This window comes from Mesoplodon densirostris, chromosome 1, assembly GCF_025265405.1.
Source record: "Mesoplodon densirostris isolate mMesDen1 chromosome 1, mMesDen1 primary haplotype, whole genome shotgun sequence".
Lineage (NCBI taxonomy): Eukaryota > Metazoa > Chordata > Mammalia > Artiodactyla > Ziphiidae > Mesoplodon > Mesoplodon densirostris.
The window spans coordinates 73,458,952-73,481,974 of NC_082661.1; the positions used below are offsets into that span (position 1 = coordinate 73,458,952).

Here is a 23,023-nt window from a genome sequence, read left to right on the forward strand (position 1 = left end):
GTGAATCAGTTATACATATACATATGTTCCCATATCTCTTCCCTCTTGTATCTCCATCCCACCCTCCCTATCCCACCCCTCTAGGTGGTCACAAAGCACTGAGCTGATCTCCCTGGTGTTAGCACATTTTTAATAAACTTTTTATGATGGTATTTCAACCACAGGCCATGGCTTGAATAAGAATAAAACTCATAAAATGAATTAGTTATACAAAGTGTAAGTTATATATCCCTATTGTTAAATATTGTAAAGAGCTGTATAGAAGCCAGTCAGTTGGGCAAATAAGAATGTGAATAGAAATGGAAGGAGTATCACAAAGTTATATAGTAGATCACAGCTTCTATCCAGTATGAGAATTCTCCTAACATATTCATATTTACTTGAAAACTCTCAGAGATGGGGAGCTTAATATAGCACGTGCCATTTAACTTTTAACCTAAGTGTTCATTCATTCAATCAGTAAACATTTTTAGCGTGTTTTAGAATGCCAGGCCCTATATTAGGCATTGGGCTTACAAAGGTAAAACAGAAAACCTTATAGTCTGATGGAAAACACAGTTGCCGAAGATAACTGTGGTACTGTGTTAGTGGGAGAGATTTGTGTGGGACATTATGGGGGTAGAGAGAAAGGGTACCTAACCCATCTTTGGCCAGGGACAGTTTGGGGAGTGGGGAGGCTTCTTGAGTGAAATGGGACAAAGGGGATGAAAAAAGGGGGATATTATAGTTCATGGGGACCACACAACAGAGGCACAAGCATAGGAAGCAGCACAGCATGCGCAATAAACTACCAACAAACTGGCAGTTTGAGCCAAGGATTGATGAGAAAAACTGGACAGCTACCCCTTGTATTTACTGTAAGCTGGTGGTTAAATCTAAACTGGAGCTAGGTTGGATTTAAAGATTCCAGATTTTTAATGGGTGACTGGGTACCACCAATGGTGATAGAGGCTATGGGTAAAGAAGAAGTTTTGAAGGAGGAAGAGGTTTTTCCCTTATTACCAGAAGAAAATTTGCAATTTTTCAACCTCTTTTTGAGCCTTTTAATGTGTTCTCTTTTTAAAAGTCTCTCTTGCTTCCCATTATTCCTCTCTATACCAACACACATACGAATTAAAAATAGCATTGAAGGGCTTCCCTGGTGGTGCAGCGGTTGAGAGTCCGCCTGCCGATTCAGGGGACACGGGTTCATGTCCCAGTCCGGGAAGATCCCACGTGCCGCAGAGCGGCTGGGCCCGTGAGCCATGGCCGCTGAGCCTGCGCGTCCGGAGCCTGTGCTCCGCAACAGGAGAGGCCACAACAGTGAGAGGCCTGCGTACTGCAAAAAATAATAATAATAATAATAACATTGAAGTTCACCAACAGAATTTAGCAGGATGAAACTGGGGAGACACGGAGTTCCGATGATGTTTGAGAGCACCTGTCCTAAGAGAGTGTGATCTTAAAGACATACCCTGGGAAAGAATTACCTTGATCCCATGCCAAGGCTGTTGCATGCCACAGATAGCATTGCTGCCTCTGGATATTCCTGCCAAAAATTAAATTCCACTCTCATTTCATCTTCAGCCCTAGCTGCTGGTTAATGTCAGCATGGATGAGGATATTTTAGACACTTCTTAATTTGCTGTCTGGAGACTTTAGCATATATTCCAAATAAGGGAGTGGTTCTAAGTTTTTAATTCAGAACAAATAACTAGTATTTATTCACTGTGAAAACAGAAAGGAACTTTAGCACTATTTTAGTTCAACACCATTTATTCATTGACTATTTTCTTCATTTCTGGCATAGTAATTTCTTAAGCCATCCTTATTCTCCACTGGTCTGAGAGTAGACTTTGGCTCTCCTCATTCCATGAATTTTCAGGTGATGTTAATTACAGCCACTGTTGGTCAGTCTCCAAATAGCCCCATACTTCAGTTGTGTTTTTCTTTACATTGAAATATATATATATATATATATATATGTTTAATGGAAGAGGTTGTTAAACAGAACTTGCCTCTGTGATGTGTATATGTGTGTGTGTGTGTGTGTGTGTGTGTGTGTGTAGGTATGTATTGTCCCCCAAGAAAAGACTATAAAGATATTCTAAAAGGAAATCAAGGAAGAAAAACAATTATAGCACAAGTACATCTCTAGCCCAGACTTCTCCCCAAACTCTAGACTTGTATATCACCTGCCTGTTTAACTGCTCTAGTTGGATGAAGATACATGTCTCAAACTCAACTTGTCTAATCATTCCTGATCGTCACCCCAAACACATTCTACCCACAGCTTTTCCCACCCCAGGAGATGGCACCTCCATCCTACCAATTGCTAAGGCCAAAAAACTTGGAGTCATTTTAAATTACTTTTTATACCCACATCGAAGCTGTATGGAAATCCTGTCAGCCCTGCCTTCAAATTACATCTGAAGTGTGGCTATTGCTCACCATCGCCAGGGCTAGCAGTCTGGCCCAGGCCATCCTTCCCCCTGGTGTACAGGTCCAAAATCCTTTTTCCAGATAAGTAATACAGCATTTTTCTTAGATTTTAGAAAAGTAATAAGGCGCATTTGCTGTATAGCACACACTGAAGCATATTAATGTTTCTACAGGGAAACATGAATATTTACACTAATTTGGCTACTAAAGCCATCTAAGTTAGGTTACGTGAAGGTTAGATTTGCCACCTAATGAGTTTATGGAAGCAGCTTTTGGATTTGAGAATGACGGGTGAGGACCCACGGATCTGTACTGCGGTAGCCTTCCAGCCGGTCTGCCCGCTCCCACCCTTGTCCCTCTGCTGTCTCTCCTCAACCCAGCAGCCAGAGTCATCTTTTAAAACTTAAATGAGACCGCCTGGAGGGGTGGGATAGGGAGGGTGGGAGGGAGGGAGACGCAAGAGGGAAGGGATGTGGGAACAGATGTATATGTATGACTGATTCACTTTGTTATAAAGCAGAAACTAATTTAAAATAAATAAAAATAAATAAAAAAATAAAACTTAAATGAGTTGTCATTGTTCAAAGCTCTGCATTAGCACCCACTTCCTTCAGTGAGAACAGAAGCCCTCCCGGCGGCTTCCAAAGTCCTCAGATCACATCTCCTAGCACTCCTCCCCTCATTCACTTCACTCCAGCCTCCTCTCTGTTCCTCCAGCTTCTCCCATCTTAGGATTTTTGCTCCAGCTCTTCCCTCTTTATGGAACACTCCTCCTCTGGCTATCAGCTTGTCTCACTTTCTCTCCTCTTCATGCACATCTCAACTTGCTAGTGAGGCCACTCTGACCACCCCCTCTTCAATACTGTGACCTCTGCAGCCACTGCCAGCACACCTGATCTCACAACTCTCTACTGTTTTTTTAAATAGCATTTATCACCTTCTATATACTATCTTGTTTACTTATTTATAATGTCTATTTTTATCTCTTCTGACTAGAATATAAGCTTTTTTGAGGGGCAGGGGTCTTTCTCTGTTTCGCTCATTGGTATATCTCAAGAACCTAGAATAATGCCTGGCACATAATCAGCAATTGAATACTATTTGTGGGACATAGAAGTGAATGATTAGATCAATCACTCATGACATTTTAAAATAAAAATTATCATCATGTAATCAATTTCCATACACAAGCTAGTTTAGTAACACATTAAATCTATATTTAAGAAATAAAAAATATTCTTTCCTGATTGTTACTTATTTTTATAATATGTAATATGGGGAGGTTTTTAATTGTGCTTCCACCGTCTTTTTCTCTCTTTCTCCCTTTCCTCCCTTCCTTTTTGGAGATTGATGTTCTATTCAGTGGATTATTAAATCTGAAAAGTCAAAGTTGGTGAGAAGGAAAACGAAGTTAGAGATAATGTTTCAAAGTATATATTTCCTAGCTCCTGAAACTAGCTCAAATAATTTTTCTGTTATACTTTTATTATTTATTTTTGGCCGCGCTGGGTCTTCATTGCCGTGCGCGGGCTTTCTCTAGTTGCAGCGAGCGGGGGCTACTCTTCGTTGTGGTGCGCGGGCTTCTCATTGTGGTGGCTTCTCTTGTCACAGAGCACAGGCTCTAGGAGCACGGGCTTCAGTAGTCATGGCGTGCGGGCTCAGTAGTTGTGGCACACGGGCTCAGTAGTTGTGGCTCACAGGCTCTAGAGCACAGGCTCAGTAGTTGTGCATGGGCTTAGTTGCTCCGCAGCACGTGGGATCTTCCCAGACCAGGGCTCAAACCCGTGTTCCCTGCATTGGCAGGCAGACTCTTAACCACTGCACCACCAGGGAAGTCCCAGGAGCATTTAAATAATACATGATTAAGGAAATGACTTTTTATGTATGATATGAAATATTAAACAGGTGTTTTTAAAATAACTTTAACTTGAGGAACCCTAGGTTTTTCAGATTGTGTGAACAGAATTATAACCAGATGTATTTTCAGGGCTAGTCCTATAGGCATGATTTTTTTTTTTTAATTTTTTGCTGTGTTGGGTCTTCGTTTCTGTGCGAGGGCTTTCTCCAGTTGTGGCAAGCAGGGGCCACTCTTCATCGCTGTGTACGGGCCTCTCACTATCGCGGCCTCTCTTGTTGCGGAGCACAGGCTCCAGACATGCAGGCTCAGTAGTTGTGGCTCACAGGCCTAGTTGCTCCGTGGCATGTGGGATCCTCCCAGACCAGGGCTCGAACCCGTGTCCCCTGCATTAGCAGGCAGATTCTCAACCACTGTGCCACCAGGGAAGCCCTATAGGCATGATTTGAGCAACACTAAAGTTACCTGATATAGCATGAAATTCTTCTTCCTTCACTAATGGGACAGACCAGTGTTTCTCAAAGTGTGTTTCATAGAACATTAGTTCTCTGGAATATTATGCAAGTGTATGCCTAAAAGAGTTCTGAGGTCAAATAAATTTAAGAGACCCTTGGTTTAGCCACTTAAATAGGTTTGTTAAGTGTGGGACTTTTCAATATGCTAATGGTCACTGTGAATCTCTTGGAGAGGTATATAATGTGCATCATTTCCTGAGTGGATTTAACTGGGTTTATTTAACTGTTGGGATTAGAGGTTATTATAACCCACTTCAGATCAGGCTGGGCTGAACTAAGAATTATAGAGACCATGCTCCACAAATCGAATAGCCTTCTACCATTGGCTCTCATTTGCATGGTTTCTGAGACCAGTGGGTTGACCTTGGACTCTGGGAGAGCCTGCGGGGGAGGGGAGAGCAGAAAAGTGCTGGGCAGACTTAGAGCAAGAAAGGCAGATTTAACTGGTGGGCTGCCTGTCTGGACACCAGAGGTATGCTGTAGGGGATTGCTAAAAAGTTGGAGACCAAGTGAATATCAAAGATAAAAATCTGGTATAAGAGCAGGTAGGAGCTATCCCAGAGCAGAGAACATAAGAAAAACATTATGTAGACTCCAAAGTAAAGGACATTAGGGGAAAATGCAATTTCAGTCTAGCAATACCATGAAATAGTATGAAGTAATGTTTTTTTTAAAAAAAAATGTTTAATGACTTGGGAAAGTACCTAGGTTATAAAAATGTTAAGTGAAAAGAATATACAAAACTGTGCATACCATTTGATCCCAATTACATGTAAAATACACGTCTTCATATGTCTGGATGAATATAAAAGTCTGGAAGAAAAAAGACCAAAATAGTAACCATGGATCTATCCAGCTGTTGATATTTGAGGTGATTTTCATTGTCTTTGTGTTATCCTCATGCAGTGATTTTTAATCTTCCCATTCCCACTGTCACTGGTCACAGTAATTTATTATAGTAGCCAATCCTTAGGAGAAGGGCCAGGGGTAATAGAATCCTACTCTCCCAGCAGGAGAGTTGAGTTGTGTGTTTTGAAAAACTACCCCGGGGGATTCTGATTGTGAATCATGTTAACTTTATTTAGAACTTACTGGTTTTTAAAAATTCATTCAAAGTTTTAACTTATTTTTAACCTTTCAAAATTTCTTTACAATTGAGCACGTCAGATCTGTCCAGTTTTAGCTAGGAAGCTCTGCAAGGAATATAATAGCACTTGGATCAGGAAGTAGATTTTTCTCAAAGTGTTATCAGAAGCCCAGTTGAACCAGAATAACCTAGGGTGCTTATTGAAAATGTAGATGCCTAATCCCTACCACCAATTTAGTAAATCGGACTTTCTAGGGAAGTACGTCTCAGTCTTTAGTGTGTGTACAGGTCACACAGAGACTTTGTTAAAATGAAAACTTTGATTCCGTGGGTCTAGGTTAGCACCTGAGATTCTGCATTTTTAACAAGCTCAGAAGTAAGTAACACTGCTGATCTGCTGACTACACTAAAGAGTAGGGCTCTCTAAACCATAATGGCAGCTCCAACCCAGCAGAACCATGTCTTTAATGGAGACAGAATTAGCCAGATGTGGGTTGTTTAAAATTGTGCCTAAAATATAGCATATAGCATCTGGGTCATATAAAGAAAAAAAGTGTTGCAGAGTAAAGATTATAGAATACATTGTAATACATATCAGCTGCTCTTATGAGTGGCCATATAAGAAAACCAGACTCATTGTTGCTGTGATGTTCATGAGAATGTGCTGAAATTCCAAGCACCACCAGTAAGAACAAAACTGTTTGCACTTTAATGATTGCTGCTTTGCTGCCTGCTGTCCACAGGTTTTTTCTCTCATTTCCCTTTTACGGATTTTACAGAGTCTGGCTGGTGTGATCAGATTGTTCTTAGTCATGGAAATATGATCTTTTCTGATTCTATGTGGTGATGAGTGAAAAGATTGTTTCTGCTGAGGGGTGAACAGGTCTTCAAACTAGTTTGCTTTCTAGTAAACCGTAAGGCCTAGAGAGACCCTGAGAAGATGCCTGACATCTCCCTGAAGATGAAATGTCAGCAAGTGTTTTGAAGGACTGCTTGTAGGTCAGATTCTGGTGCTGTGAATTCTGAAAGTTTTCAAGGCATTTTATGTATATTTTAATTGGATCCTATGATGGCTGGTAAAGAAAAAAATAGCTCTTTCCAGAAAGTATAAATTGAGTTCTTGGTGAACGTGACCAAAGTCAGAAATCAGATTTTTTCTTGAGTTTTATGCACATTTGTCTATAGAGTTGTAATGAAAAGTATTGTGCGATTTGGGGCATGTTACTAAATCTTCCTATGACTTTGTTTCCTCATCCGTAAGTGGTGATAATAATAGTATCTGCTACATTGGGCTGTTGTGAAAATTAGGTGAGAGAGTGCTTGGCATATAATAAGAACTCAATACACAATAGCTATACTACTTCTGTTGATGTTGTTGAATTCATTTATATGGTAATGATAACATTTCCTACTTAACTCATAAAAACACAGCCCTATTTTGTGTTCTGGTTTTGAGTTTATATTTTTCTGATGCTTTTTATTGTGGTTCATTACAGTTTTAATGTTCACAATATTTTAAATGTTATTTTTGGCTAACCAGATCCTTTAGAAACAAATTGATTTGCAAGAATGAGCTATTAGGGGAGCAGAGAAACTGAAAATAGAAAGCTGCTATTTTATAGACCCTTTACTTACGACCAAATAATTGGAACACCCTGTTTTATTTAGGTGTTTACGGTACCTAATTGAACAGTTGTGATGTTAAAACAGAAACAGCATCACCTCAACGTCTTTACTGAGCAAATAGTAACAACAGCCTTTTCAGAGATGAATCTGTCTAGATGAGAAACATACATGATGGGTCTGATAAATATCAGAAATAAAAGCTTCCTTTCTTCCTCTAAAGTGATTCATTTTGCCCGATGGCATTGACACCTGTCCCCCACAGTAGGTGGGCTTCTGTGTCACCTCAGGGGTGTTCGTGCCACACTCACCCAAGCAGCTATACTGTAGTCAAATAGTTGGCTATGACACCGCCTGCGTTCTGTTCCAGTGCTCGGACTCAGTCCTGACAGCGCCTAACCTTCTGACTTCCTTTGGCTTAGAAGAGGGCAAGGGGATAAAAACGGTTCTGGTGGCAAAACCCAGGGATCTTTAGAGATGACAGAGCGGGGATGAAAGGCAAGGGGTCTAAGATGCCATCGCTTGCCTCGCCCCTGCATCCCCTCTCTCGTCTCCTTCCTTCTTCTCTCCCTCCACGTTCCCTGTCAAATGATCTACTGATCTAGAAAAGTTGAGTCATCACCCTTATGGCCACACTTAGCAATTGTTCCAGGCAGTGCTTCAAGTTGTCCTGAAACTTTATTAGAAGAGAGAGAGGGGAGTCACAAATTGGGGCTCATTATTGTTAGCTGTGTGTATGTTCCACCTTTCACTAGAGATTTAATTTTTCCTAGTTCTGCTCTTTACTCTTAGCCCAAAGGTGTCTTTTGAACTTTTTGGATTTTTCCTACACAGTGAAAGCTTTAGCACACGAGGGCTTATTTCTGTGGAGCCCAGCAGCCTTTTGCTGTTTGCTAGTAATCAGTAGATGGCTGGGAATTTTCTCTAACATAGTTAAGGAAATGTCAGAATCTCTTTTCCAATCTTTTTATTTGCTTCTCTCTGGTAATTTAAAGCTATAATGTGTATGTTCTTCATCTGGAGAGGGAAAGAGAGGGGCAGAGGAGAAGAGGGAGGGGGGGCAGAGGGAGAGGAGGGGAAGAGAAAGCGGTGTGGAGGGGAGACGCAAGAGGTGGCCTCTTAAAACCCTTGTCACTCATCCGCACTCTGTCATCTCTAAATTTCGCCACCAGAAAGAGCCTTCAGGATATTAGGAAAGTTACATACATACCATTCTCTTCAGATGAACTAAATCCCTAAGCATAGAAAGAATTTAAGACCGTGTTATCTTTAATCTTTTAGTCCAACAACAAATGCCAGAACTGGCCTGGGTAATGTCATGGGAGCCACCCTAGAACAGAAACAGAATTTGCAAACCTACCTTTAATAAATTGTGCTTACATTCTGCTATAGTAGTTACTGTTTGGAAGAAGTGTGGCAGTGGGAGGTGTGTGTGATAATATTTACATTTACTTCACTGTGCTTACTTTTTTATTTTTTTTAAGAAGATGTTGGGGGTAGGAGTTAATTAATTTATTTATTTTTGCTATGTTGGGTCTTCGTTTCTGTGCGAGGGCTTCCCCTAGTTGTGGCAAGCGGGGACCACTCTTCATCGCGGTGCGCGGGCCTCTCACTATCGCGGCCTCTCTTGTTGCAGAGCACAGGCTCCAGACGCGCAGGCTCAGTAGTTGTGGCTCACGGGACTAGTTGCTCCGCGGCATGTGGGATCTTCCCAGACCAGGGCTCGAACCCGTGTCCCCTGCATTGGCAGGCAGATTCTCAACCACTGTGCCACCAGGGAAGCCCAACTGTACTTACTTTTAATGCTTTTTGGTAAAAATATGCAGTTGACTCTTTGGGAAACTTCATTCATGAACGCAGGCTCTACATTCATATTATATCCCTGGGGAAGATATATTTAATAGAATGTTCTGGGATGGAGTTCCTTTTAAGAAGTTTCTTGCTTATCTGTGTGGCCAATTCTTCTCACAGGCTCCAGGGCTCCGGGTTCCCCAGCCGCTAGGAATGTACTGGGCCCCTGAGCCCCAGCCAACCACGTTTTTATCTGGCTGTCTGCTGGCTTCAGTGCCTGTACGTTCCCTGTGTTTTAGTTCATGCGGAAGATTATAGTACGTACGTCTTGTTGGATGAAACGTTAACTAATGGAAGAAAAATGTTTAGGAAATCTTCTAAAGAGTATATGAACATTCTTTTTTTTATGTTAATTTTGGCCATAACTGCCCTCTGACAGCCACTCCCTCCGCCCTCCTGTTCATTCTCTGTGCTCCAGCCAGAATGATGTACCTGATCTTGGCGCTCCTCTGTTAGAATCTTTGAGACTTCCAGTTTCCGCCAGAATAAAGTCCACAATATTTACAGAGCTTTAAAAGGCCCTGCAACGTCTGCCTGCATCTCCAGCTTCATTTGGTTCCCTCCTTCCCTCCCACTGTGAGCTCTACACCTAGAATGGTGTTTGAGTTCTCACCCGTTCACTCTCTAGGGCGCTAGCTCACAGTGACTCATCCTTCAGGTCGCAGTGTAAGCAGCACCTCTCAGAGATTTTCATGCATCTTCCTCCTGGGCTAGCTTAGACAGCCCCCCTTCTCCCGCTCACCACCAAAGCTCACATAGCATCCTCTAGTTCTCCTTTAAAGCATTCATTACCTGGGAGATTGTTAGATGTCTGTCCTCACCTCTAGAATGTAGATCCCATGAAGGAAAGAGTATGCTCATTGCTTCACAAAGGTGAGCCCAGGGCCTCGTACTCAGTGGATGGTCAGTTTCTTGATTGAGAGCATTAATAAGTGGATGGAATAGAGGGAGGGAGGATGGACAGACAGATGGTAGAGGAATTGTGTTGTTAGCATTTCTCTTATCCTTTTCTAATCTCTAAAATTATACCATTCTGATTCTAAGGATTAATGGTCCAACTACAGAAAATATCAGATATGTGTTTGTCTTTATAAATATAAATATTTGTGTGTGTGTGTGTGTGTGTGTGTGTGTGTGTTAGCATCTCTCCCAGTTATAATTCTATTTTTAGATAAGGCTAGTCATTTTTTTTTTTTTTTTTTTGCTGTACGCGGGCCTCTCATTGTTGTGGCCTCTCCCATTGCGGAGCGCAGGCTCAGCGGCCATGGCTCACGGGCCCAGCCGCTCCTGGCATGTGGGATCTTCCTGGACCGGGGCACGAACCCGTGTCTCCTGCATCGGCAGGCGGACTCCCAAACACTGCGCCACTAGGGAAGCCCTAGTCATGTATTTTAATTAGCATTTTCTGTATTGAATCAAAGAATATGTTTGAATTTCACAAATACATCTCAATTTCATAGCCTCACATTTAATAACAGGTATCAAGACTATTCAAAGTTCTCTTTGAGCAATCAAAATACAAATAACAGACATATAGCTGCTATGGGCTAGGAGACTGTGTATATACTCTGACAGAACTCTCTTTTCTTTCAATGTTTTAGGTACTTTTTTTCATAATAGAAATCCTTTTTATAAACAATCTTAAAAAATACAGAATTACAAAAGGCAAAGCAATAAATGATAAAACATTACTTTTATTTCCAGTACTCAGACCACTTCTATTAGCATATTGGTGTATTTCTTTATTATTATTATTGATGTATATGGACATGTAACATTACATCGGTTTGGGTGTACAGTATGATTCCATATTTGCATATGTTACACAAATGATCACCACAATAAATCTAGTTAACGCTTGTCACCATAGTTATAAATTTTTTCTTTCTTGTGAATGGAAACTTTTAAGATTTGCTCTCTTAGTAACTTTCAAATATGCAACACAGTATTATTAACTACAGTCACCATGCATACATTATACGTCCTCATGATTTACTGATAACTGGAAGTTTGTACCCTTTGACCCCTTTCACCCATTTCATTCACCTCCTACCTCCTGCCTCTGGCGGCCACCAATCTGTTCTATGAGCTTTTTTTTTTTTTAGATGCCACATATAAGTGAGATCATACAGTATTTGTCTTTTTCTGTCTTCCATAATAATACCCTTAGCCTAATACCCTCAGGATCCATCCATGTTGTTACAAATGGCAGGATTTCATTTTTTTATGGCTGAGGAACATTTAATTGTGTGTATGTATATACCACCACTTCTTTTCCCATTCATCTATTGATGGGAACTTAGGTTGTTTCCATGTCTTGGCTGTTGTAAACAATGCAGTGAACTCAGGGGTGCATATATCATTTCAAATTAGTGTGTTCACTTTCTTCAGATATATACCCAAGAGTGGAATTGCTGTATTATGCAGTAGTTCTATTTGTAATTTTTGAGGACTCTCCATAACGTTTTCAAATTCCTATTCCCACCAACAGTGCATGACAGTTCTCTTTTCTCCGCATGCAAATAACCATCTGTTATTTCCTGGGCAGTCAATTTCCTGAATTGTTCAAGGGTTGGAGTACTGACCCTCTGCACAGTTGAAAATCTGCATATAACTTTACATTTGGCCCTCCCCATCCAAGGTTCCATATCATGTGGTGGATTCAACCAGCTGTGGACGGTGTGGTGGATCTCTTGCATACGTTCAGTGAAAAATACCCATATGCATAAGTGTGGACCTGTACAGTTCAAACTCATGTTGTTCTGGGGCCCACTGTCTTTTTGATAGTAGCCATTCTAATAGATGTGAGGTGATATCTCATCGTGGTTTTGATGTGCGTTTCCCTGGTGATTAGTGATGATGAGCGCCTTTTCATGTACTTTTAGTATATCTTCTTTGGAAAAATCTCTCTTCAGACCTTCCCATTTTTTTAATCAGATTGTTTTTTTTTCCTATGGAGTTGTATGAGTTCTTTATATATTTTGGATATTAACTCCTTATCAGATAAATGATCTGCAAATATTCCTCCCATTCATTTTTGTCGATCATTTCCTTTCCTGCGCAGAAGGTTTTTAGTGATGTAGTCCCACTTATTTATTTTGCTTTAGGCGTCAGATCTAAAAAAATCATCTCCAAGGCCAGCGTTAAGGAGCGTAACGCCTATGGTTTTTATTCTACGAGTTTTATGATTTCAGGTCTTACGTTCCAGTCTTTAGCCCATTCTGTCATTTTTTGTGTGTAGTGTAAGAAAATGATCCAGTTTCATTCTTCTGCATGTGGCTGTCCAGTTTTCCCAACATTATTTATTGAGGAGTCTGTCCTTTCCCCATTGTATATTCTTGGTTCCTTTGTCATATGTTAATTGACCATATAAGTGTGAAGTGTGGGAGTGTATTTCTTATCACTGTTTTTTCTAGTCTGTGTTTTTTTGTTTGTTCATCTGTTTCTCTTGTACATAGTGGAAATTATTTCACTTAACATTTTTATATAAACTGTAAAACATACCAGGGAGTGAATAGTGAACCTTCTTTTGACACTTCAGTGGGATGCTTACCAGTCCATACTGGTACGCGTAAGGAAGGAGGATTCGTTCAGTACTTTGGCAGAGCTACAGACTGGAGCACACAAAATTGTAAGAACTAATAGCTGCTGAGCATTTCAGGTCTAAATTCCTTGGCATGTTTCCCAGTGAATTGCAATGAAGGTGTGCATGATCGTCTGCTGCTAAATTAAAAGGTTCTTAGAAACCAAGTGCCTAAAATACTAATAACCATCTGGCACTTCACGAGTTGTTAGATAACGAATTTTCTGGGTGACTGTTTTCCAAACATGTGGTCTCATTCCTTCCTTTTAACCTCTTCCCGTCCCACTTTCTTCGTTTCTGAGCATCCTACAGACACTGTGAACTCCTTTCTCTAATGTTCCCGAGCACTGTCTTTGTACTTACTGCCTGAAACACTCCGTCTTCCCCCACTCCAGCACTTTGCTTTTTGCTTGGAAGGTTTCATGTTCTTTCCCTCTCAGACTGAATGGTGCTTGCTCAGAGAGGATGTCCTTGATCTTTTATAAAACAGGTCCCTGTGCCAGGAAACCTTTTTAGGATCCTCTCCCTCTGCACCAAGACTCCATTTACCATTTGACCATCCTTCACTTGGAGAAAAGGGTGCTGACAAACCATCATAATGCCCCTAAAATATGGTACTGTAAGATTTGAACTATTACAATCCAGAGATGATTTCTATAAGTTACAACAAGAGAAGGGAACAAAAAATGTTGTTCTATAGAGGTGTGTGTGTGTGTGTGTGTTTTAACTTTCCCTGTCATGAGAAATGAAGCATGTATGCCTACAACTCTGTAATATTTCTAGTAAATAAGAGGCAGCCTCCCTCTCAGAGCTCCAAGTGAGGAAAGGAAAGCTGGGATTGGATGTCATTGCTGTCAGTCATCTGAGTGTAAAAGAGGGCGGCCCTTTGCCTCTCCCAGGGCACCTGTGATCAGGCTGTGGTCCGAGATCTTGTCCGTTGACCCGCTTCTCTTCTTCCATCTTTCTCAGGCTGTGTGTAGAGGGGTATATGTGAGTGGGGGGAGTGGAAGAGGAAGGGGCTTCACTGTTTGGACTTTTGCAACAAAAGGGAAAAACTTCAAAAGCAGTAAGCTCAAAAAATCAGTGCAAATACTATGGATTCGTTTACTTGATTTAAAAAATTACTGCTAAAAATAATTGGAACATTAATGAAAAAGAACCCTTTTGACTGATGTGTGTTCCTTGGTGTTCTACATCTTTTACTCCCCGCCTTATAAAAATAGAGCTAATTAGTTTAAGTTCTGGCAAAGAAAAGGGAGGATTCCCTGATCTTTGGCCAAGAATTCCCCTCCACTACCACCAACATTCTCACACACTGCCCACTCCCAACCAAGCTATTCTCCCTGACATCATCTGGTGTTTTTCCGTCCTAGTTTTCATCAGAATTTAGAGTTGTGGTGTTCTTTTATCTACATGTTTAATGTTTGCCTCTCCCATTAGAATGCAAGCTCCACAGGGGCCAGGTCCTTGTTGGTCTTGTTCACCCTTTTACCTTGTCTCCTCAGGACCTACCCCAGTGCTTGGCATATGGGTGGCGATCAGATGTACATTGAATGAATGAGCAAATAATGATTTATACGAATCCATTTTTTAAAGTGTATTTTTCAGCTCTGTCCCACTTGTTTCATTTGAGGAAAAGGGTTGACAAAGTACGTAGGTTTCTGACAAGACCTTCCCATTCATTCAGTAAACACTTGTTGAGTGCCTGTCACTAGGTCAAGCCCTGGGAATGCCACATGAGTAAGACATGATCGATGCCCTCCAGGACCTCAGAGACCAGCAGAGGGAGAGACACACGTGTGTAAATAACTGCAGTTCTTCAGGAAAGAGTGTAATAGAGGCGTGTAAACATGAGCCATCAGAGTACGAGGGGGAAGATTTGAATTCCCCCAGAACGTGAAAGTTTTCACCCAGTCAGTGATATTTACACTGACCCTTGAACAGAGAGGGGAAGTTTGGATGGTTAATTACCAGGAAGAAGAGCATCCCAAGCTGGGGATGGGGTCAGAGACATCAACATGAATGGCATATTTGGGCAGTACTGTGTGTTTTGGGGGTGGATTGTGAATGCTGTGCAATTTGGAGTTTGGATTTGATCTTAAAGGAGCCAAGGAACCTGCTTAAGCCCAGAAGCCATAGCATACATAGGGTTCACTGGAGAGTAGTCCATGTTTTGGTTAGAAAGTCAAACCATTTGCTGCAATTACAGGCATTTTTTTTTCCATTAAAACAGCCTTAATTTAGAGTTCATAATGTATCTTTCATAGACAAGTTTTAGAATTTCATAGAGATATTTTGCTCACAATTGGTAGCTGTTTTAAAATGTATTTTCCAGATAAAGACGTTTTAATGTATTTTATGTTGAATTTTAGAAACTTTTGAAATCCATTTTTTAAAATTGTACCAAGATAAATGTTACAGTATAAGATCTCTGCAGAACAAACTTCATGAATCTTCATGTGAACTGTGATTAAATAATTTGGATTCTTCCAGATGAGTGAAATACCTAGGTCTTTTCCCCCTGCCCCATCGGTAAAGGTAATGCTTCTTTGTCAATGCCTCATCGAAACAAAACAAAATGCCTCTCTCTCTCTCTCTCTCTCTCTCTCTCTCTCTCTCTCTCTCTCTCTCTCTCTCTCTCTCTCTCTCTCTCGTAGTTCCACGGCAGCCTTCAAATGACTTGTTTGAAATATTTGAAATTGAAAGAGGAGTCAGTGCAGATGATGAAGCAAAGGATGATCCAGGTAGATCCCTATATTCTTAGTACCATTATAATGACATTTTATTTTTTCCCTCCATTTCATTAAAATAACTTTTAAATTGTAGATTGTTCGGTTACATCTGGGAAAATTATACATTTTTTTTTACCACTTTGTTTCCTCTGGAGTTAAATCAGTTGAGCAAAAACGGTGAATCATCATTATCTTTTAAAAAAATTATAAAAGCAGCATTTAAGCTGAGGAGGAAATCATATTTTATAAGTGATGTAAGAAGGTCATAATTTGGCAACAATTGTGTGTTCTGTTTTTACAGCTGAGCACTGATGCACAATTGTGCTGAGAAAGGATTCAGGTGATTTCCTTTTGAACTCATGAAGAGACATTCTGGTGGGATAATTAAGTGCGGACAGGAGAGAACACTTGTACAGATACCCCTAGTTCACAAGTTCATTTTTGTCATTAGCTGTTGGGTTTGTGGTCTACTCATGTTTCTGGTTATTTCCTTGCAGGTGTTCTGATACACAGTTGTAATTTTGACCATGGGCTTTGTGGATGGATCCGAGAAAAAGACAGTGACGTGCACTGGGAACCAGTGAGGGATCCAGCAGGTAAAACCATTCATCTAACCCTAGTACACATTTCGGTTGGATCCTATCTGAGGACCCCAGTTCTGCTAATCAAGGATACTATAACGCAGCTCTGTGTTTACTTAATAGAGAGGATAAAGAAAGCTTGTCCAGCATTCGTGTTCTATTTTTTTAGGTGATCTGAATTTGTTAGCTATCAATTAGAATTTTAAGTAGACAAGAAGTTTATTAAAAGGCCAGCTAATTTCTCTCAAAAAAAGCTTTGTATATATAAAACATGTAGACTCATTCTAAAATATAATTTTCAAGTTACATTCCTAAGCATAAAAATAATATTGTGTTACAGCAGCCATCATAGTGGCCTGTGGTTGTTTTCTTGATTATGTCTTTCTTTTTTAAGATGTAGCAGAAGGAGACAGTGGAAATTCCTGTGAAGTTGTGAATATCTCTTACAGTCTAATTTTCAGTCTAATTTGGATGCTGGAGAAATTAATTATAAATTACCACCACTTATTCCACAAGAGAATGTTATAAGAAAGGGAGATTTAAATATAGTCCCTTGGAAAATTAAGACTTGTAAATTGCACACTTCCTATGAATCTATAAAGTTTTAAAACTTACAATATGTTTTGTCGTCTTATTTCAGGAACCAAAGCTACATATTATTGTTGGCTTTTTACCCTCCCTTTAGTAGTTAAATCTTACATGGGTGAGTCCAACTTAATGGAAGGGTGAGGAGTTTGGTTTCTTTTTTTCCTTTTTATACTCCTGATTCTAGACTTAGAAATGAAAGATACAAGACATGAAGAAAAAGTATGTTACTTGTTTTTAAAAGCCTAGTTCCTAAATACCATCCCAAGTGTACAGATAGAGCACAAAACATGTAAAAGTTAACTTGAAGATATGCTCTGTTAAAACCAGCTCTTCTCAACAGTCAGTGTGCACACAGGTCAGCTGGGGGCCTTGTTAAAATGTAGATTTTGATGCATTTCTCACACGCTCCTTGGGGATAATTTTAGGGCTCATCCTTAATGCACATGTTGAGTAGCAAGTTATTAAAGAATTAGTGCAAAAATATATTCATTAGATCCCCTAAGATTGAAATGTTAGAGATATTAAAAAATGAAAATTTGAGGTAAGCTTTTAAAAAATGAGTATCCAACAAACTCAAAGGAATTTTTAGATTTAACTATAAAATAATTTTAATGCCCCGCCCCCCACGCACACATACCAGTACACTCTCTCTCATTCTCACGTTCTCCCTCTCACTTATTTAAGGTTAACTCTAAGCCAGACCATATTATTATTAATATCATAGATAATTGTGACTAAGAGAGAAAACAACATTTATTTAATACCAACTACAGTCCTGACTCATTCATCATCTCAGTTTTATCTAATCCTCTTATCTACCCTGTGAAGCAGGTAATATTGTTTTTGTTTCACAGAGGGCCAGAGGTTACATCAGTTTCCTAAGGCCACAGAGCTAAAGAATGGACTTCCCATCCAGGCCTCTCTGTACTGCCTGTGCAGCCATCTCAGCAGTTCAGTGCCCAGAATATCAGCAGTATAATTCTGGGGTTTTCACCACCCAGTCTGGCCTCTGTGTCCTGGTTGTGTGCATGATCCGATTAGCAGATCTCAGGCCTGTAGATTTTAGTGACCACTGACCTGGAGTAGTGTGCTACAGAAGGAAGGCTCTTTAGCAACCATGTGTGATAGAATGGTGAATAATGTTCATGGTCATAATGAATAACGCTTTCAAGTAAGGTATACACTGGGGAGAATAATTCATGCTAAAGTCAGAAGAATTTATTGCACTTCTCTGCAGACAGTCTATGTAAAATGTTTGACCTTTAGAACTTAAATACTATCTTTTAGAATCAAGTTAGTACTTTTCAACAGTTTCTATTATTCGTCACATATGTAAATGTTTAAATTTGTTGTGACCCCAAATCCACTTGCCCTCCAATAGAAAAATGAGAAGAGAATTGACAGAGTGGTAGACAAAAAAAAAAAAAAAAAAAAAAAAAAAACCAACGTTTGAAATGGTCCTTTGGCTGTGATAATACAGAACAAGTTGAAAGGAAGTGGTGGCTGCTTGGGTGATTGGATAGCTCCTGGTGATTGGCTCTGGCCCCTGCAGGATGCTCTTCTGGGGTTGCTCCAGGTTTTTACCAACACTTTGGATGAACTGGATATTGAAGGCATACTAACCAATCTGTGGATAAGGTAAAACCAGAGGAGAAAGAGACTGTGTGTGCTGACACAAACAGCATCCGAAGATTAGATCAATGGGTCACACTTAAGAGGGTGAAATCCACTGGGGATGAATACATGGTGTAGCTCATGGTCAAGAAACCACCTACACAGCTGTAGGAGGGGGAAGATGTGACTTAGCAGAAAGTGTGAAAGACTTTTAGACTTTTTGTGGATAATAAATCAATATGAGTGAACCTGTATCATCGCTGCCCAAAGGCTGGGTCATCTCCATAGAAATAGGTATTTTTTCCAGCACGGAAAATACACTTTGGTAGGTTCTTACCAGTCTGAGAAGTATAGAGGTAATTGTAGGTCACTCAAAAGAGAATGACCTGGATGGAGAGGTGTCTCAGAGCCTGTAGAAATGTTTAGCCTGGAGAAGAAATAATGGAGCGGGGCAGATTTTCAAATACAAGACCGACAACATCTATCTCAGTTGTTCCGTGATCACAGGGGGATAAGAAGTCGGATCAGTAGGTGAAAACTACAGGGGGATCGATTTTTGCTCACTCTCAGAACTTTACCATAGTCAGAGCTGTCTAAAGAGAAATCAGGCGGCCATGGAAGCAGGGAGCTCTCTGTTGGTGGAGATGTTTGACTGGGTGACATATGACAAGATGTTGTTTTGAGAATTAGACAAAGGGTGGATTAGAAAGCCTCTTATGCCGGCTCTGGGAGCCTCTGACTCAGAATGGAATGTCCCAGGTAATCCCAGGAGCTCAGTGAGCAGGGTTCTAGCTTGGAGAATGGATGGGAAGACCAAAGATGGCAGAGATTTAGTTAGAAAAGGTAGGAGGGCATAGCTTATGTCAGGGCGGAATCGTAGGTGGGCTTTTTAGAATATGTCGGGGAGTTCTAACCATATACAGATTCTGACATATTCAGATGGAGAATGCTAATGAAGCTTACTTTCCGTGCCTATTTTTCTTCTAGGCAGTTCAGGTGGGGTTATGTATGTATCACATGCTAAGGCCAGAGAAGACTATAAGCAATATAATCAATTATTTTTGTGTATCATTCTAACTACCAAACTAATAGTTTGCTTGTTTCTATCTAGATTATACCATTTGTAAAGGAACATATGTTTGGATTTCCACATATGATTTTTATGTTGTGCATTTCTTATCCAAGATCCAGATTTGCAAATATTCTTATATGCTGATGTCTCTAAAAATCCCTCCCTTAAACAAACTTATAACTTTGAGAAACAGCTGCAAAGTAAGTGCATTTGCTAGACACCTTCCTGGTGCTCATTAGGTTTTGTTATCACATTCAGTCTTAAACTTAATTGCGAGATAATGAAATTAATCCATCCTCTAGGGAATGGAAAACTGTGCTCCTGGCAGATGTGATAATGTACTACAGACTTATAGCTGTGGCCCTGAACACACGCCCTTCTCCTGTAGTGTCAAGGCTAAACTTGGGGCCCTTTTCCTGGAACCCTAATCTCAACCGACTCAGCACTCTGTCTGCTACTGGTAGCTACAAGGAATTCGTTTAAATATAAAATACGCCAGCGTGTACGTACAACTATGTCTATTGCAGCATTAAGAAACATTATTTTGAAATACATGAAAACGGAAAAATAAATCAACAGTGAAAATAAAAGCTCCCTCCCAACCCTGGCCCCCAGTCATCCTCCCCAGATGCAACCAGTTTCTTGGTTACCTTTCCAGAGAGCTATTTTTCCTCACAACAGCCCTCTCTTCTGTACCTTGCTTCTTCCACTTAACAATATTAAGAGTTAACCTGAGTGTGGACCTGCTATATAACACAGGGAGCTCAGCTCAGTGCTCTGTGACGACCTAATGGGTGGGATGGGGCTGTGGGAGGGAGGTCCAAGAGGGAGGGGATATAGGTAGACATATAGCTGAATCACTACACTGTACAGCAGAAACTAACACAACATTGTATAGCAATTTTACTCCAAAGGAATAAAAAATAAAAAAAAAAACGTGAGTAGACTTTGAAGCCAGAATGCCTGGGCTGAAACCCACCATCACCACTTACGAGCTTTGATCTTGAGCAAGTTACTTAAATGGGGTCATCAGTAGTGTCTAGTAAACACGTATGTAAAGCATTTAAAGCAGTCCCTGTCCTAGAGTTACCACTAAAATAGTATTAGCCATTGTTGTCGAAGATTGTTTTGTATCAGTGCATACGTAACACCTTCATTCTTAAATGAATGGCGGTTACTCCATCACTTCTTAAACGTATTTAACCAGACATCCACTGAGGGACGTTTCAGTTGTTTCCAGCCTTTTGGTAGTTCAGACAATGCTGCAGTTAGTAACCCTGTCCAGATATCATTTCATTTATGTTTGAAATTAAAATTTTATCACCTATATATCTGGCAAGTGTTACAGCATCTATTATTTACCAAAAAACAACTTTAGATATTGTGATGCTTTAAACTGAATCCATGAAAATATTTACTGTAATTTTTTATTTAAACCAGTATTTTGGAATCAGAAGTGAAATTTTTATTTAATAGGTAATTTGGAGTGCTAGATCAATTTTTCCCTTAGCTACTGTTCCAACTTTGTAATACTTCTATTTATTAAACAGGGAAAGAATTCTTCATGGTAAAAAGAAAAAAAAATTCTAGTGGCCACAGAGTAGCCCTACAGGGGAAGAGCAATAGTAACCTCATTTATAGAGTTTTAAATATCTATATAAAATGATTATTTGACTCTTTTATTAGGATGTCTTGGTTTTTGTTAGGTTGTCTTGCTGCAGGCAGCATCTGGCATAGTGATATTAGTATACATTCCACAGGGATTTAAGATAATCCTTGTTTTCTTAAAACTTGCAGGTTAACTGTAATAACCTTATATCTTAGTCTTAACCAAAATACCTGTGATGATTCAAAAAGCTGACTAATGGGGAGACATTCTAAATCCATCTAAATATTTTGGCTCAAAATATTGTTTGGATTAATTTGGCGAAGACGGGGGTGGAAGGAGTACAAAAAACTGTGTTTGTTTTTGGTGAGTCAAGTGCCTGACTCAAGGCTCTATTTCTGTTGTTTTTTGCTGTATTCTTGGAACGTCATTTATTCGACAAATGGCATTAAACTCCTACCATACGCTAGGAGTGTAATGGGGTTTGGAGAGAGGTTGGCTCTGACATCAAAGAGTTCACAGTCTCTTTGACTGTAAGAGACCCTCCTTGACTGCAGGAGAGAAACGTGTAAACCAGTGATTGCTGTGAATAGGGGTTCAGGCAGTTCTGAACTCAAACTGTTACTCTGCTGCCTACTGGCTGGGTGACACCTTAGGTGACTTCACCTCTCAAAGCCTTAGGCTTGTTTTGCAGATGCAGAAGCTAATAAGTGTTCACTTCAAGGGCTTGTTAGCAAGGTTAAATAAGATGCTCCCCGGAGAGCCCTCGTAGAGAACCTGGCCCTCACAGGTACACACAACTCACCTATTGGGCCTTTAAAGGCTCAGAGGAGACTTCGTAGAGGAGAAGTCACTTGAAGAATAGGACATCCCAAACCTTGTCATGTCTTGTACAGATTAAGCATAAGGAATGCTTTTCAATGAAAGTTAAGTGGTGTTTCTACCAAAACAGTTACAGGTGTTCAGCATTCCAACCACATTTTTCCTATGGATAAGTCGGTGTTGAGACTACAGTGTGTTTTTCAGGTAGCTGCAATAAAACAGCCTGAGGGGAATGTCACTTGTACTTATACTGAGTTTCAAACTACTACTTGCAACTTTCCGTCTCTTGAGAAGCACCGTCCCCCACGCCACTGCTGCTCAAACTTTTTTTTCCCTCTTAACTGCAATTCCTCTAACAATAGAGGGAAGCAAACTCTGGAGCCCTAGGGATCCAAGGACATCATCAAAGCGACTTTTCCAAAGGGAAAGATTTTACTAACATTTTGTGTTCATGCATGTGTAATGGAAAATTTCTATATTAATTATATTGTTATGGATTTGTATTTATATAAAAAATCTTTTAAACTGCTTTCCTCCAAATATTATTGATGCTCCAGGAAGATGTGGCAGGTTTCCAGAACACTTCTGCATCTTCTTGAGGTCAGGTATGAGAAGCACAGCAAACTCATTTTTAAAGGATCCTTCTCCCTTTAGAGCATTGGTCCCCAACCTTTTTGGCACCAGGAACCGGTTTCTTGGAAGACAGTTTTTCCACGGACTGGGGAAGGAGGGATGGTCTGGGGATGATTCAAGTGCATTACATTTATTGTGCCCTTTATTTCTATTATTATTACATTGTAATATATAATGAAATAATTATACAACTCACCAGGAGGCAGAGCTCAGGCGGTAATGCGAGCGATGGGGAGCGGCTGTAAATACACATGAAGCTTCGCTTGCTTGCCCACCGCTTGCCTCCTGCTGTGCGGCCCGGTTCCTAACAGGCCACGGACTGGTACTGGTCTGTGGCCCAGGGGTTGGGGACCCGTGCTTTAGAGATTTTTTTTTTTAAGAGGGGAGAAGAGAGAATAAACAGATCTAGTGCCCCTTTAAATCACCGTCTGCTTTACCGC

General features: G+C 40.3%; 1 protein-coding gene across 1 annotated transcript in view; it reads left to right on the plus strand.

Annotated features, from left to right (window-relative positions):
• NPNT (nephronectin) overlaps positions 1 to 23,023 on the plus strand; it is a 74,930-nt gene that overhangs the window by 49,750 nt on the left and 2,157 nt on the right. Inside the window, exons 11-12 of the mRNA XM_060088344.1 lie at positions 15,593 to 15,679; positions 16,165 to 16,263. Coding sequence (XP_059944327.1) covers positions 15,593 to 15,679; positions 16,165 to 16,263 — 186 coding nt within the window. The remainder of the gene's footprint in view (positions 1 to 15,592; positions 15,680 to 16,164; positions 16,264 to 23,023) is intronic.